The sequence below is a fragment of the Pan paniscus genome, chromosome 1 (genome assembly GCF_029289425.2).
Source record: "Pan paniscus chromosome 1, NHGRI_mPanPan1-v2.0_pri, whole genome shotgun sequence".
Lineage (NCBI taxonomy): Eukaryota > Metazoa > Chordata > Mammalia > Primates > Hominidae > Pan > Pan paniscus.
This window is the reverse complement of record NC_073249.2, coordinates 83,703,281-83,715,657: the sequence shown is the minus strand read 5'-3', so window position 1 is coordinate 83,715,657 and position 12,377 is coordinate 83,703,281. Positions and strand designations below refer to the sequence as shown.

General features: G+C 44.8%; 1 protein-coding gene across 3 annotated transcripts in view; it reads right to left on the bottom strand.

The window, feature by feature from the left end:
• Positions 1-1,770: 1,770 nt before the first annotated feature.
• Positions 1,771-12,377, bottom strand: part of FAM78B (family with sequence similarity 78 member B) — a 110,126-nt gene continuing 99,519 nt past the window's right edge. For all 3 annotated transcript variants that reach the window (XM_008978419.6, XM_034939542.4, XM_057302241.2), the window contains one exon: positions 1,771-6,514. Coding sequence is in view for 1 of the 3 variants with exons in the window: in XM_057302241.2 (XP_057158224.1) it covers positions 6,460-6,514 (55 nt within the window). In the remaining 2 variants the exon portion in view is untranslated. The remainder of the gene's footprint in view (positions 6,515-12,377) is intronic.

Below are 12,377 nucleotides of genomic sequence, written 5' to 3'. Positions count from 1 at the left end.
TGTATTTTTAGTAGAGATGGGGTTTCACCATGTTGGCCAGGCTGGTATCAAACTCCTGACCTCAAGTGATCTGCCTGTCTTGACCTCCCAAAGTGCTGGAATTACAGGCGTGAGCCACCATACCCGGTCACATCCAGTCTTATGTTTGCAGGGAACATTTCAAGGTTTTGTATACCTAGTAAGAGGCAATGCTGGGTCTCTATTTTAGATGTTCCAGCTTCATGTTTTGTGCTTTTTACAAGTGCATTGAGAAAATCATACGATGAAGTCAAAAGAGCCATACTGGGATCCTCACTGTAATATTTAACAGCTGTGTGAACTTGAGAACGTCATTTTATTTTTCAAAGCTGCAGTAAATGGACTCTCCATGGATTATGGTAAAAACAGTAGATGATAAACCTGATTCTGCTCTGAAATGTATAAAGCGTAGATGTGAAGCCTCTAATGGAATAGGATGCCTGTTAATGCATAAAGGAGGTGCCTGGAGAGGCCAAAAATTATCTTTATTAAGTGTAATAATTGATAGTTGCTTCTTGGTATAGCCCAGACATAAAGGAAACAACTCTGTCCTCTTGGTTCCCCTCATCTGTTCTTGTTTTTTAATTCTCCCATAATATTTCTCACTGCCTAACATACAAATTTCTTTATTTATTATGTCTACAGTCTATCTTTCCTCTCACTAGAATGGAAGTTCTAGGAGGGATGGATTTTTGTCTGTCTGGTTTGCTGAGGAGTTCCTAGCATCTAAAAGTCTGGCACATGGCAGTCACATAAGTGCTTGCTGAAATAGTACATCCTTTTGCTCTGCAGATCACTCCAGTGATCTTTAGCTATGAAAATGTAGGGCTTCAGGGAGAAGAAGGGCATGGAGGACGTGGAAAAGTTCATTAGAAGCTGGAACTTTCTGCAAGGCAAGGAACTGACAGCTCAGCTCCTCTTCGTCAAGGTTTGAAACAGGGATTCCCATGGGAGCTCCAAGGGGGCCCACACCTGGGCTGGGAGCCCAAGAAAATTGGCAGGTCACCAACTTGGGGAGGACAGTGGTTTAGGTTGTTGACTTGGGTGTAATGAACACACTTAAGAGATTTGTGAGGGAGTCTGTTTCAGCACAACTTAGGAATGATTCTGGACAGGCCTCCAGTATTGGCCCCTTGGCGTCATTCTGCTTTGAGAATAATGACTTGGTATGCCAGAAGCTATACCAAGGTGATAACTTGTGTCCTGGGCTTCCTGGCTGCAATGAACTGCCATCTTCCTTTACGCAGTGGGCAGGGAAGGCAGGAATAGGTTAGTATGCCCGGCTTCTGCTTGGGGTTTTGAATCTCTTGGGACTGAGTTCAGGACCCAGGGTTTTTGAGAAATTGGAATTAGATGGGCTGGGAAAACCTTAAAAAGGGATTACTGTGCTCTCTGTTAACAAAACATAAGATGGTTCAGGTAATTAATTTCAAAAATAAAAGAAATGTGACCATATATGTAACATGGCAGGCTATACCATTTCTTCATGTAGGTAACAATAAATATATAGTTTTGTTTGAATATTGTTTTTGCTCCCCCAAGTAACTTCGTTAAATATATGACAATTTGGTTTTCAAAAAATCAGACACATCCCTGTTCACTTTTCCAAGTTAACATGGAACTTACAGTTTTTTTTTAAGTGAGAAAGAAACACCACGTGTATTTTCAGTTTGCCTCAACTGTCACTATATTCTACCAACCCTCACTCATACATTTGTGCTGTATATATACACACATACATACTGCAGTGTGTTCAGCAATTGCCAGTTCCTTATTTATTTCTTGAAATGAATGAACTAAGAAAAAAGTGCCAATTGTTCTTTCCAGAGATCATGCATTCTGATAGAGAAGATGCAGGAATCCCTTTTCTAAAATGTGTCTGCAAAGCTGCTTGCTCCAGAGTTGAGCATGTGCTGCTCAGGCCACCTGGTGAGGGTAGAGGGGTCTTAGGTTAGACATATGTATATTTAAAAATACTCCCTCACCCCATGACATGCATGACAGAGGCCCTTTTCTTAAATTTTTTTTCCAGGAGTGATAACCACTGTTTACCACTTTTTATTTCAATATCTGGGTCTCCTTGCTCTCCCTCTTTTGACTGGTGTGTGTGTGTGTGTGTGTGTGTAGACAGAGAGAGAGAATATGAATGAATGAATGAATGAATGTGAATTAGTGACTTTCAGCCCTCTTAAAACTGTGGACCCCACAGAAGGGTCATATATCTTGTGGAAAGATCAGAGTGCAGGTGGTGGGGACGGGCAGGAGGAGGGCTCTGATAGGCTAGGTCTTCAGTCCTGTCAACCTCCACAGTTTTCAGAATCCAAGTACACCTCAAGACCTCTCTTCCAACCCTGCAGTTCCCACTCTTGCCTGGATGAGTCTGACCATTTACATATACCAACACTCAGGGAGAGAAGGCAACATTCCAGAAACCTAACTGCCTCAGGAACTCAAACTTTAAGATGACCTGTTTTGATCAGATCCTAGGTGGCAAACATTAAGCTAAAGTAAAATAATTTAGCAAAAGCAAAGCAGAATCTGGTCAAGGGTGTTCCAGGAAGAAATGGTAGTATGAAAGAGATGGAAGGGCAAACTTTATCCTCTGATTCTAGAATGTTCTCTTTCTCCCAATTTCACAGCACCGAATCATAGATGAGGAGAGTGCTATGTTCCGATATTTGTATCCCCCACAAATTCATGTTGAAATCCTAACCCCCATGGTGATAGTATTAGGGGGTGGGGCTTTTGGGAGGTGATTAGGTCATGAAGACAGACCTCTTGTAAGAGAGGCCCAAGGAAGCTCATTTGTCCTTTGCACGATGTGAGGGCACAGCTGGAAGGTGCCAAGTACGAACTAGAAAGCAGGGCCTCCCCAGTCATCGAATCTGCCAGAGCCTTGATCGTGGACTTCTCAGCTTCCAGAACAGTGAGAAATACATTTCTGTTGTTTATAGGCCACCCAACTTAGGATATTTGGTTATAGCAGCCCCAAAAGACTAAGCCCAAAGCGTGTCATTAGGGAGAAGGGTGAGGATCCCTTTCTTCCCCTTACAGTTGTCCATGCTTTTTCCCATCTTAGAATTGTCTTTTGGACCAAATTTGATGGCAACATTATGCCTTAGCCTGCCAGAGCTTTCCTAGCTGGGCAGGATTCCTGCATCTGCCCTCTGTATGTTCCAGAGCTTGCTTGTTCCTGGGGCCATCCCCAGGTTTTGTAGAAAACCAGGCACTGCATCTTTGAGGACCAAATTAAAGAGAAAACATATTTTGTTGTTGTTGTTGAATACACACTGTATTTAACTTTTTTTAATCCCAGAGAAGTGAAATGCAACATCTGTTTGAGTTTATGTAACATCTGAAGACCGACAACTCAGAATTTCCTAATTAAAGTCATTTTTAAGGCACTCTGCAGAGCCAGCTTTCATTTCTTCCTTCATTGGGTTTTTCTCCAAACTGTAGCAGAATACCTGGTTTCTCTTTCTTCAAAGTGATACACACCTGCTCATGCCTTAACCTGCTCTTCTGTCCTCCAGGACAACGAAACACAGCACAATTCCAAGGAGGAAATGGTAAAGGAAGGAAATACATGGTGTAGGGGAGCAGGGTAAGGAGACAGCAGAGAGGACACGTACAAGTAAATTAACTGATATAGTCGGTCATAGCTGAAAAGATAAAGAGCAGAAGGGAAATTGAACAGGGTGGGGTGGGCCAGATGGCTGGCAGCCGGTGAAAAAATAGGCTACGTTTCCCAGTGAGATCTAAATTAATTTAGCTAGTTCCCTGTTTTGTTTTTGTTTTTTGTTGGTTTTTTTTTTCTCATTTTTAAAGATAGGGCCAATGCAAGGGAGGTATCTCAAAATTATGGAGGGTATAATGTAGGTAAGTGTGCTTGCTTGTGCTCATGCACTTATGAAGGGCTGCGCTTACAGACAGGTATGACTCGGGGGCTCTAAAATGCCCTCCTGATATAAAAGAATCTCCCTTACTGGCCCACTTCTGTGCCTGAAATTCCCACCACTACAGCCACTCTTTCTGATTAAGGCATTATCTGTAGCCCCTATTAAAACGTAAATGTCACCTGGGAAGGGTAACACTCGACTCTTTAGCACCCACTGACTGAACTGTCACCTATCAGAGAGTAGGACCCTGAGAGATGGGACATAGGGCAGGGACATTTGGACTGATGGGGAAAGAAGGCTTGGTGGTATGGGACGCTGGAGAGGGAATGGCTGGGCAGCTGAGGGGAGTGTGTGAAACAATGCTTGCCCCGGGAAATTACTTAGATGGAGGAGATGGGATGGCAAAATGAACTTACCCACATCACAGGTTTCCCTAGGCTTTCTGTGTATGTGTGTGTGTGTGTGTGTGTAGTGTGTCTAACAGTTTGTATATATTATACATTCTATGTATATAGCTGATATGGAGTTCACTGGGGCCCATGATGAACATAATACAGTGAAACTCCATCAAGTGAAAGATAACGAAAGCCCTCAACTGTTTTCATGTAAAATGTAATCACATGTAAAGTGAAGCCTGGCATCTCTATAGATCTAGATGGTTTGTATGTAGACAGTGTGTGCACATGTACGTGTACACGCACTCACACACACATTTACTCATACCCAGCAGTGGAGATCTTGTAGATGTGAAGGGTGAGATGCCTCTTCTCAGCCATCTAGGATTTGAATGCACAGTAGCTGCTGCATTGTGGATCCAAATCCTAGATGGCTGAGGAGGTTCGTTGTTGGAAAAAGGACTTGCTGGGGGAGCACTGTGACCCCTTTCTCTGTTAACAGTAGATCCTCATTCAACTCAGGTGGCTCTGCAGAAATGGCCAAGGCTTGGGTTATAAGACTTACATGGGCCATACCATCAAGACTGGGGCTTGGAGACAGAAATGTTGCCAAAGTGCCCTTTAAACTTTTGGAGTTTGGGAACCTGGAGAAGGTGCAGGTGAACAGAGAATCTTGCAGAGAGTAGGTTTCTGCTCCTAGAAAAGCTGGAAATTGTTTGGGAGCAGCCCCCAGGCTGGATGCAGGAAACAGCCTCAGAGTACCACTCATGGGACCTGCCCCCTCTCCAGGGATCTGCTATGGTTGGCTGAGCTGATGGGGAAGGTGCAGAGAGGAGAAGGGGCTGGAGGAACGAGAAGAGGACTCCAGAGAAAGCTTGGGAAGTAGAGATGAAAGAATCTGGGTGGGGAGGGGCAAGGGAGAGGTGATACTAGAACTTTCCAACCCTATTTTCACATTAGAGTCATCTGGGTAACTTAAAAAACTCCGATGCCCAGGATCTACCCTTCGATGCTATAATTGGTTTGGGCAGGGGACCAGGCATGGATATTTTTTAAGCTCCTCAGATGATTCTAACGTGCATCTGATGTTAGAATACTACATCAGAGCAGAATGAGAAGTTTTGTTCTGCACTGTTAGGCTGAAGATGGCTGGTCAATCCCCACCTGAGTAAAGGAGAATGAGAGGACTGGTGCAAGGTGGTTGGGGTGGAGGCCGGATTCTGAGGGCTATCTAGACAGTCAAGCCTCTGCTGATTTGTGTGACTTTACAGCCTTGTTAGCTGGTGATTTCTAATCCCATGTCTGGTTGAAAATGTGGCTGAGGTGGAGGTGTTTGGGCGTAAGGAGAAAAATTTCCCTCTCTATTCTGAAGCTTCAAAGAGAAATAATTCACTGTGCTCTATGGGCCCAGGAAGACAAATTCTGGGGCTGATGCTTAAAAAATGGAAATGGATTTTGTGTTGTATAATAAATATAAATAAATACATCAGTAAGCAAGCCAATAAATAAACCAATAAATAAACCAATGCACACCATTTTTTCCCTCTTAAGGTGGTTTTCCCCTCACCCCATTGATCCTGGTGACTTACACTCTGCCCCTGGTCACCTGAAGGCACCCAGCCTGGCTGTGGAAGGGGGAACAAGATGACTGCCTTGGCTCTGGCTCTCCAAGGATCAGAGAACACAGAGAAACCTAGAGAGGCCACCCACATGGAGAAGGAGGAGGAAGGGAGATACAAATCCCCCGTTTCCCACCCAAAAGCATAGGGAGGGAAGGCAGGGTTTGGGAACCAAGGCTGGGCCACATTAGGTATTTAAAGTCCAGGCTGACCAGCTCTTCATCCCTAGGAGGCTTCACTTTGAGGGTTGGGGAAAGGACTTGGGATCTGAATGAACCCCATCTTTCCACACACAAAAAGATACAGCAGGCACAACTCTCACTTCAACACAGCTCCCCATGGGCTAAGGAGGCAGCCCAGTCAGCCCAGGGCAAGTGCCACATGGCTCGTGGAGGGTGGGTAGGAGGGACTGGTCACGGGACGGGAGGAAGGCGAGGAGGTAGGCAGGATGGCACACATTTTAATGGGAAATCAGCTGTCCAGGGATTCAGCTTCTGGAGCCGCCAGCCATTGCTCACTTCCTCCTTCTCAGTCTCTGCCATGTGGTTGTGCTTGCTGGGCTTTCCTTGTCCTACTAGGAGACCTGTATGTGGACATGGAAACATGTAAATAAAGCGGGCATTAAGACAGTGATCAAAGAAATGTCATTCCCTAAAAGCAGATGGTCATGATCTGGGCTCCATTAATAGATTTCAAGGGGAGATGACCCTGAAATTTTACAAAAAATTTTTGGTATTTATTTTCATATGCACTTCTCTATAAAGAGAATATATAACTTTCATATGGTTATTTTAAAAAGATTAAAAACTAAAATAATATTAAAGGTTTACAGGTCATTTATATGTGTAACCCATTAGCAAGTCACCAGGCAATCCTCAGAAATGGGGGGGAAGTTGAGACCCCCAATGGCATTGTTTTTTAGCATCCAAAGCACAAAGGGACTTGCAAGAATCACTGAGTGACCAGAGCTCTGTAGCTCACCCAACATTCCTGTGCAAGGGGGTCACACCACGACTGAGCTAAAACTTACTGTTTTATTCCAGAGTCCAAATCACATGAGATAAAACTTACTTCTTGAATATGCAACATTAGAGAAAACTGAAGTTATTCAGTTATTCAACCTGAAGTTCTCATGTAATAGTTGTGGCCATAACAAAGTGGGTGAACTAAAGTTTTAAAATTAGAAAAAAGCAGTCTTGAACATATGAAGAGAGTTGCTCTAGGGTAAAGCCAAGCATCAGGCATCCTTCTCTTTTTTTTTCTTGATCATTCTTCTGTTTGGTATCTTTGAATTTTTGATATGCTCTGTCTGCTTACAGGGATGTACTGCTATAATGACACAAATTTTATGATTATAAATTAATGAACATGTTGCCTTTTCAGATTGTATGCATGGTTTCAATTTTAGGAGAAAACCAAATTTCAATTCTTAGGTAGATGGTAAAAAAAACTTGTTCCAATTGTTTGAAGTCAGTAGACAACACCATTACATATATAATTGGGGACTTAACAGCCTAGAAGACAATGCGCCATTACATATATAATTGGGGACGTAACAGCCTAGAAGCCATTCTAGAAAGTGTTCCTCTGCATTCCCTGTGCTGTGGAATAGCTGCCATGCTCTTTGGTGCCACTTCCCCTTCCTGCAATAATGAGATTGGTTAGAACTGGTCAGAGGCACTGACTGTGCTAGGCTTTGCCAGCCCTCAATACCTTGTGTGACATAGAATGACAGACACAGCAGGGATAGAGGGGAATGAGTGGGGCACAATGTGGTTGCACGTGTGCAGAGGCCTTGAGACACCCTGAGTCTGCCTGCTGCTCCTGGACCATACTGGAGAGATGCCTGTGTGCCAGTCACATCACCACAATGACTGCTTTATGTCATCATTATTTCACTATATTATTTCTGTTATATTTATTATACAATAAGGGTGTCTCTGGGTGAGGAAAATTTTTCTCCAGAAAATATTTTAAATGCACGTTTGGATTCTATCAGTTTTCTCTAAGGCAAGGCACGAAGGCCCAGAGCTCTCCATCAAATGTGCTCTCACAAGCCTAAAAACTTTGAGGGTGAATATGGCACTGAGATTGGCCTTCTTCCCATTTCACAGATGGAAAAGTGAAGATCCCAAAGATGGCCTGCATCAGACCACCATCAAGCCAAAATCAGGCCTCAGGGGTCTCAGGTCTTCTGGTCCATGAGACCACCCTGTGCCAATGAACACTGCATTTGATACAGAAAGCAGGCTTGGAAAGATCTAATTCTACTGAAGAGAAAAAGACAGGATCATGTCAAGCTGCAGAAGGTTTGGAATCCAACTGAGTTTAAAGCTGCTTATTCTTTCACAGCAAATGCCGTATTTCCCTTCTGATGAACGTGCCTGAAGAAGGCGTTTTCCTTTGTTTGATTTTGTGAGTGGCTCCTGGGAACAGATGCTTTCTTGCTATTTCAGAAGACTTAGGAAATTTTTCAGGTGAGACAGATGAGTCTTTAGTTCCCTGATGCGTGTGCATGTGCGTGTACAAAGAAATGGGTGGCGTAGCCTCTCAGTCCCTGCTCATCTGATATGCATGTGCAGCATCTTTCTTTCTTTCCTGATTAGAAGTAATAGCTTTCCATAGTTTCTGGTACGTGAGGGAGTGAAGTGGGAAATAATTTAATTGGCTGTCTTGCTTTCAAAGCCCAGTTTAATGAAATAGTTCTCAGCCTGAAGTGCATGTATTATCTTTCCTGTTATTTTTCCAATTAACATTTCATTGGATCACGTCTGTGTGGAATATTCTAATTGAAGGGCAGGGTGAAGGGACAAGAGCAGATGGAGAGATAACCAGCTGTTTCTTTCATCCCCAGTGTCTGTGCACATACTGACGTGGCTGTAGGTTTTTCCTAGCGCCTTTCCTTCAAAGGGCTCAAAGTGCTCGAGAGAAGTCCTTCCCTGTCAACCTCACCCATCCTCATGGAGCCCCTGGGCCAGGAAGGCAATATCTCCTTACAGGCACACTGGCTGATGCACTGGATAGAGAGAACTAAGCAGCCATTTCCCCAGGTTCTGGGCTCCCTTCTGATGGATGAGCCCAAGGGGGAAAATGGGCAGCTCCCAAAACTTCCTGTTGGCATTGTCTCCCTGATGGCAGGACTCTGTTTAGCCTGACACATAGAAGACACTCACTACAGACTTGTTGACAGAACAAGTATTCAGAGGGATACCACAACATCCTCCCTGCTTGATCTTCTTGTGAAGAGAGGAGTGAGTTGGAGGTGGGCATGAAGCAGGGCTGGGACTAGGGGAGGCAAGCCAGGTGCCTAGGATAAACACTGAAGGAGGCTCGCTTGCACAAGGGCAGGTGGGTACAGCATCCAGTATTTAAGAAGGGACTTACTCCCAGGCCTGTGCATGGCCTGACAGTGAGTGCCTTCTTAAACACTGGATCTTATGAGACCAGCCTGGACAATATAGCAAGACTCCAGCTCTGTGAAAAAATAATAATAAAATAAAAATATTCTGGATCCTAGTGCCTGCTTGGCTCACCCAGTCCCAGGACTGGCATGAAGCAAACAATCTCTCCTCCTTTATATTTCCTCTCTGTTCCTAGTAATGCTGGCCCTAGGCTCAGCGATCTCACTATCCAAATACTTCATGGCACTGGCTGTATTCCTCATAGTCCCCAGTAAGGTCCATGTGGCATTGGGTTGTGCTCTGTGTCTCTGGCCTCTCCCATCATTGCTGTAATTCTAATGTGTTTTCCCTTCTCCCGGGCATTTCTGACCCAGCACTCAGCTGTTTTGAGGATCAACCTGTTTTCTGGGTTAGCCAAGGACATATGTGGGCCTGGAGGCAGAGGATGGGCTCCTATGCTTGGCCACATGGCTTGCTGCCCAGAGGCCTGGCTTCACATTTGTCCTGGTGAGAAGAGCTGGTTAGGTTCTCTTAGGGGCCATTCCCAGGCCCAGCTGGGAGAGGCACAGTTTGGGGTATGGGGACAGGGAGCCCTTGGGAAGCAGCCCTGAGGTGAACTGTGTGGCTGGTCCATGTAGGGCCATGGGGAATGGGGCTGTCTCGGGCAGGTGCAGAGAGAAGCCATCATCATATATGCCTCCAGTGTGGTGAGACAGCCTGGGGACTGTAGGGTACAAAAGTTATTTCTTCATTTTATTTGCACCCACACGGCCAAATCTGAAATAACACCGTTAAACTGTGGGGTCCCAGCCAAGATCTGGGACATCAAAAACTGTGTAGAGACCCATATAAAACTTTGAATATATATATATTTTCCTCTGAATCTCTTGTCTGAGACCATAACAGGAAAAATGCAGCTGTTCCTGGCTGGCTTCTCTAGGTTTAAACTAGGCAAATTGGGCTGGGATTTCAAGTCTGGCCTAGACTTGACATTCCAGCCTCCTTTCCTTTCCAAAAGGCCGCTTGGAGTTCCAGCTACACATTCTTTCTAGAGCTGCTTCCTGGAGTGCTATGCAAAAATCTTTCTTTCCTTGACCACCAGGGTTCACGCCTCCCTGAACAAACAAGGTGGCTGGGGGAAATGGGACCCACTCTCCGCAGGGGCCAGCCCTCACTTGGCAGTAAGAGTGAGTTCTCCTGAGATGGTTTTGGGCTCCCAAGTAGATGAGGCCAGAGGGCCTGCCATCAGCTTCAGGCCCTGTGATTCTACTCAAGTCACAATATCTTACATGAGGCAGCACATTAGGCAATTTGGACTATTTTCAGACACTGTCCTACTTTGTCTTTCTGATCGTGATGTTGGGTGGGCTGTATTAATATCTCAGGTAACAGAGAAGGAAACCAAGTCTCAGAAAAGTTAAATGATTTGTTCAAGTCCAGCTACCAGCAGGACCTCCAAGATCTCAAGTAATGCTGATGTCCCAGGTTCTGGCCTTCTACCTCAGAGCACCCAAGTGGGCCTCCCTTCTAATGTGGGATAGGAGAGAAACCACTTGAAGGCACAGCCTGGGCCACCTGAACCCTGACTCCTCAGTGGAGCTTATTCTGTCTGGTTAAAGTGCATCCAGAGATCAGTTAGGGCACTCTTTGCTAGTCAGCCCTGCCTGAGAAACAGTAGTGGCTGGACAAGCGGAGGAGGGTGCCTGCATTTAACCAGGGAGAGAATGTTCTGTGACAATGGAGTAAAGGTCTGGGGTAAAAATATCTGTGTGCAGAGGGCTCAAGTTCTTAGTGCACCACTAATTTAGTGTGACCTTGGACAAGTCACTTGAGCTTTCTGCTTCAAACTCCTCATAAAGTGGTGATATAATGCCAAAATATTACAGGATTGTTGAGGATAAAATGGCAAAATATTTGTGTCTGTACTATGTAAACTGTAACATACTAATCAGATGGGTGTTGTTACTATTAATAACAACGACAGATCAGGCCAATACTAAGACTTTCCATCTTGAACAGAGATGCCTCTCGTTCTACACAAAGGAAATGAAAAACTCTTTATAAACTGTAAAGCACTTATACATAAAGGGAATTTTAGGACCCTAAGGTTGGTGATGGGCTCTGTCATGGGCAGGTGCACCGCTGACCTGGGTGGGGATGACACTCCATCTCCCCAGATGCCTTCCTGTCATCTGGCAACTCTTCTGATGGCCTTCCATAGGCAGATGTCCTACCAGGGAAACTGGAACCAGATGTACTCAAGATCTCAAAAGAAATTAATAGCAATAAGACTCTGGGGTAAAAATATCTGTGTGCACAGAGCTTGCTCACTCAGCTCCCTTTCTATCTAAGGATCATTTAGGCTTAATTATAGAGTTCAGACATTCATTGGGTTTTTGATTAATTTTCTTTTCAGTTTGAAGAGTATGTGAGTGTGGTAGGTCTCTGTATGTGTGTGTGTTTACATCTTTCTTTGCAACTCAGTTGGGAGCTGGCTCTTGCAATGTTTAATTGTGCCCTCAGTTCTAACAAGCACGTTCAATGTGCTAACCAGGGCTTGGAAAGCCATTGTTTCCACTGCTCACACCCCAAAGGCTGCTCCTGCCATGTTGAGGGACGGCGGGTGGCAGGGCCTTGTTCAGCTGGGACCTCAGTTGCAGGATGCATGCTTTCCTTCCCCTTTTTGGCCTTGTGGTGCTTAAGGGATTCTGAGGCCAGGAGAGCAGATTTCCTACTCCAATTACTAAGTACTCCGCTAAGAGCTGCTGAGTGACAGCTAGCTCACCCATACTGCAGCCCCTGTCAGGCATTATATTCTGGGATAACCTCCCAAAGGGTTTCTTTGCATAAGAAAGCAGTGTTTGTTCTCCTATGTTTAGTATGTCCATTTAATAGATTGGGAGAGACTACATGACAGTGTAGATGAAAGGGACTAGCTTTCTCCTTTCCTTCCTTTTCTTTTGTGCCCTCTAGGCAGGGATGAACAGGAGAGGCAGAACAGGATAGTGGAAGGGCATGGAAGTTGGAGCCAAAAGGCCCCATTTC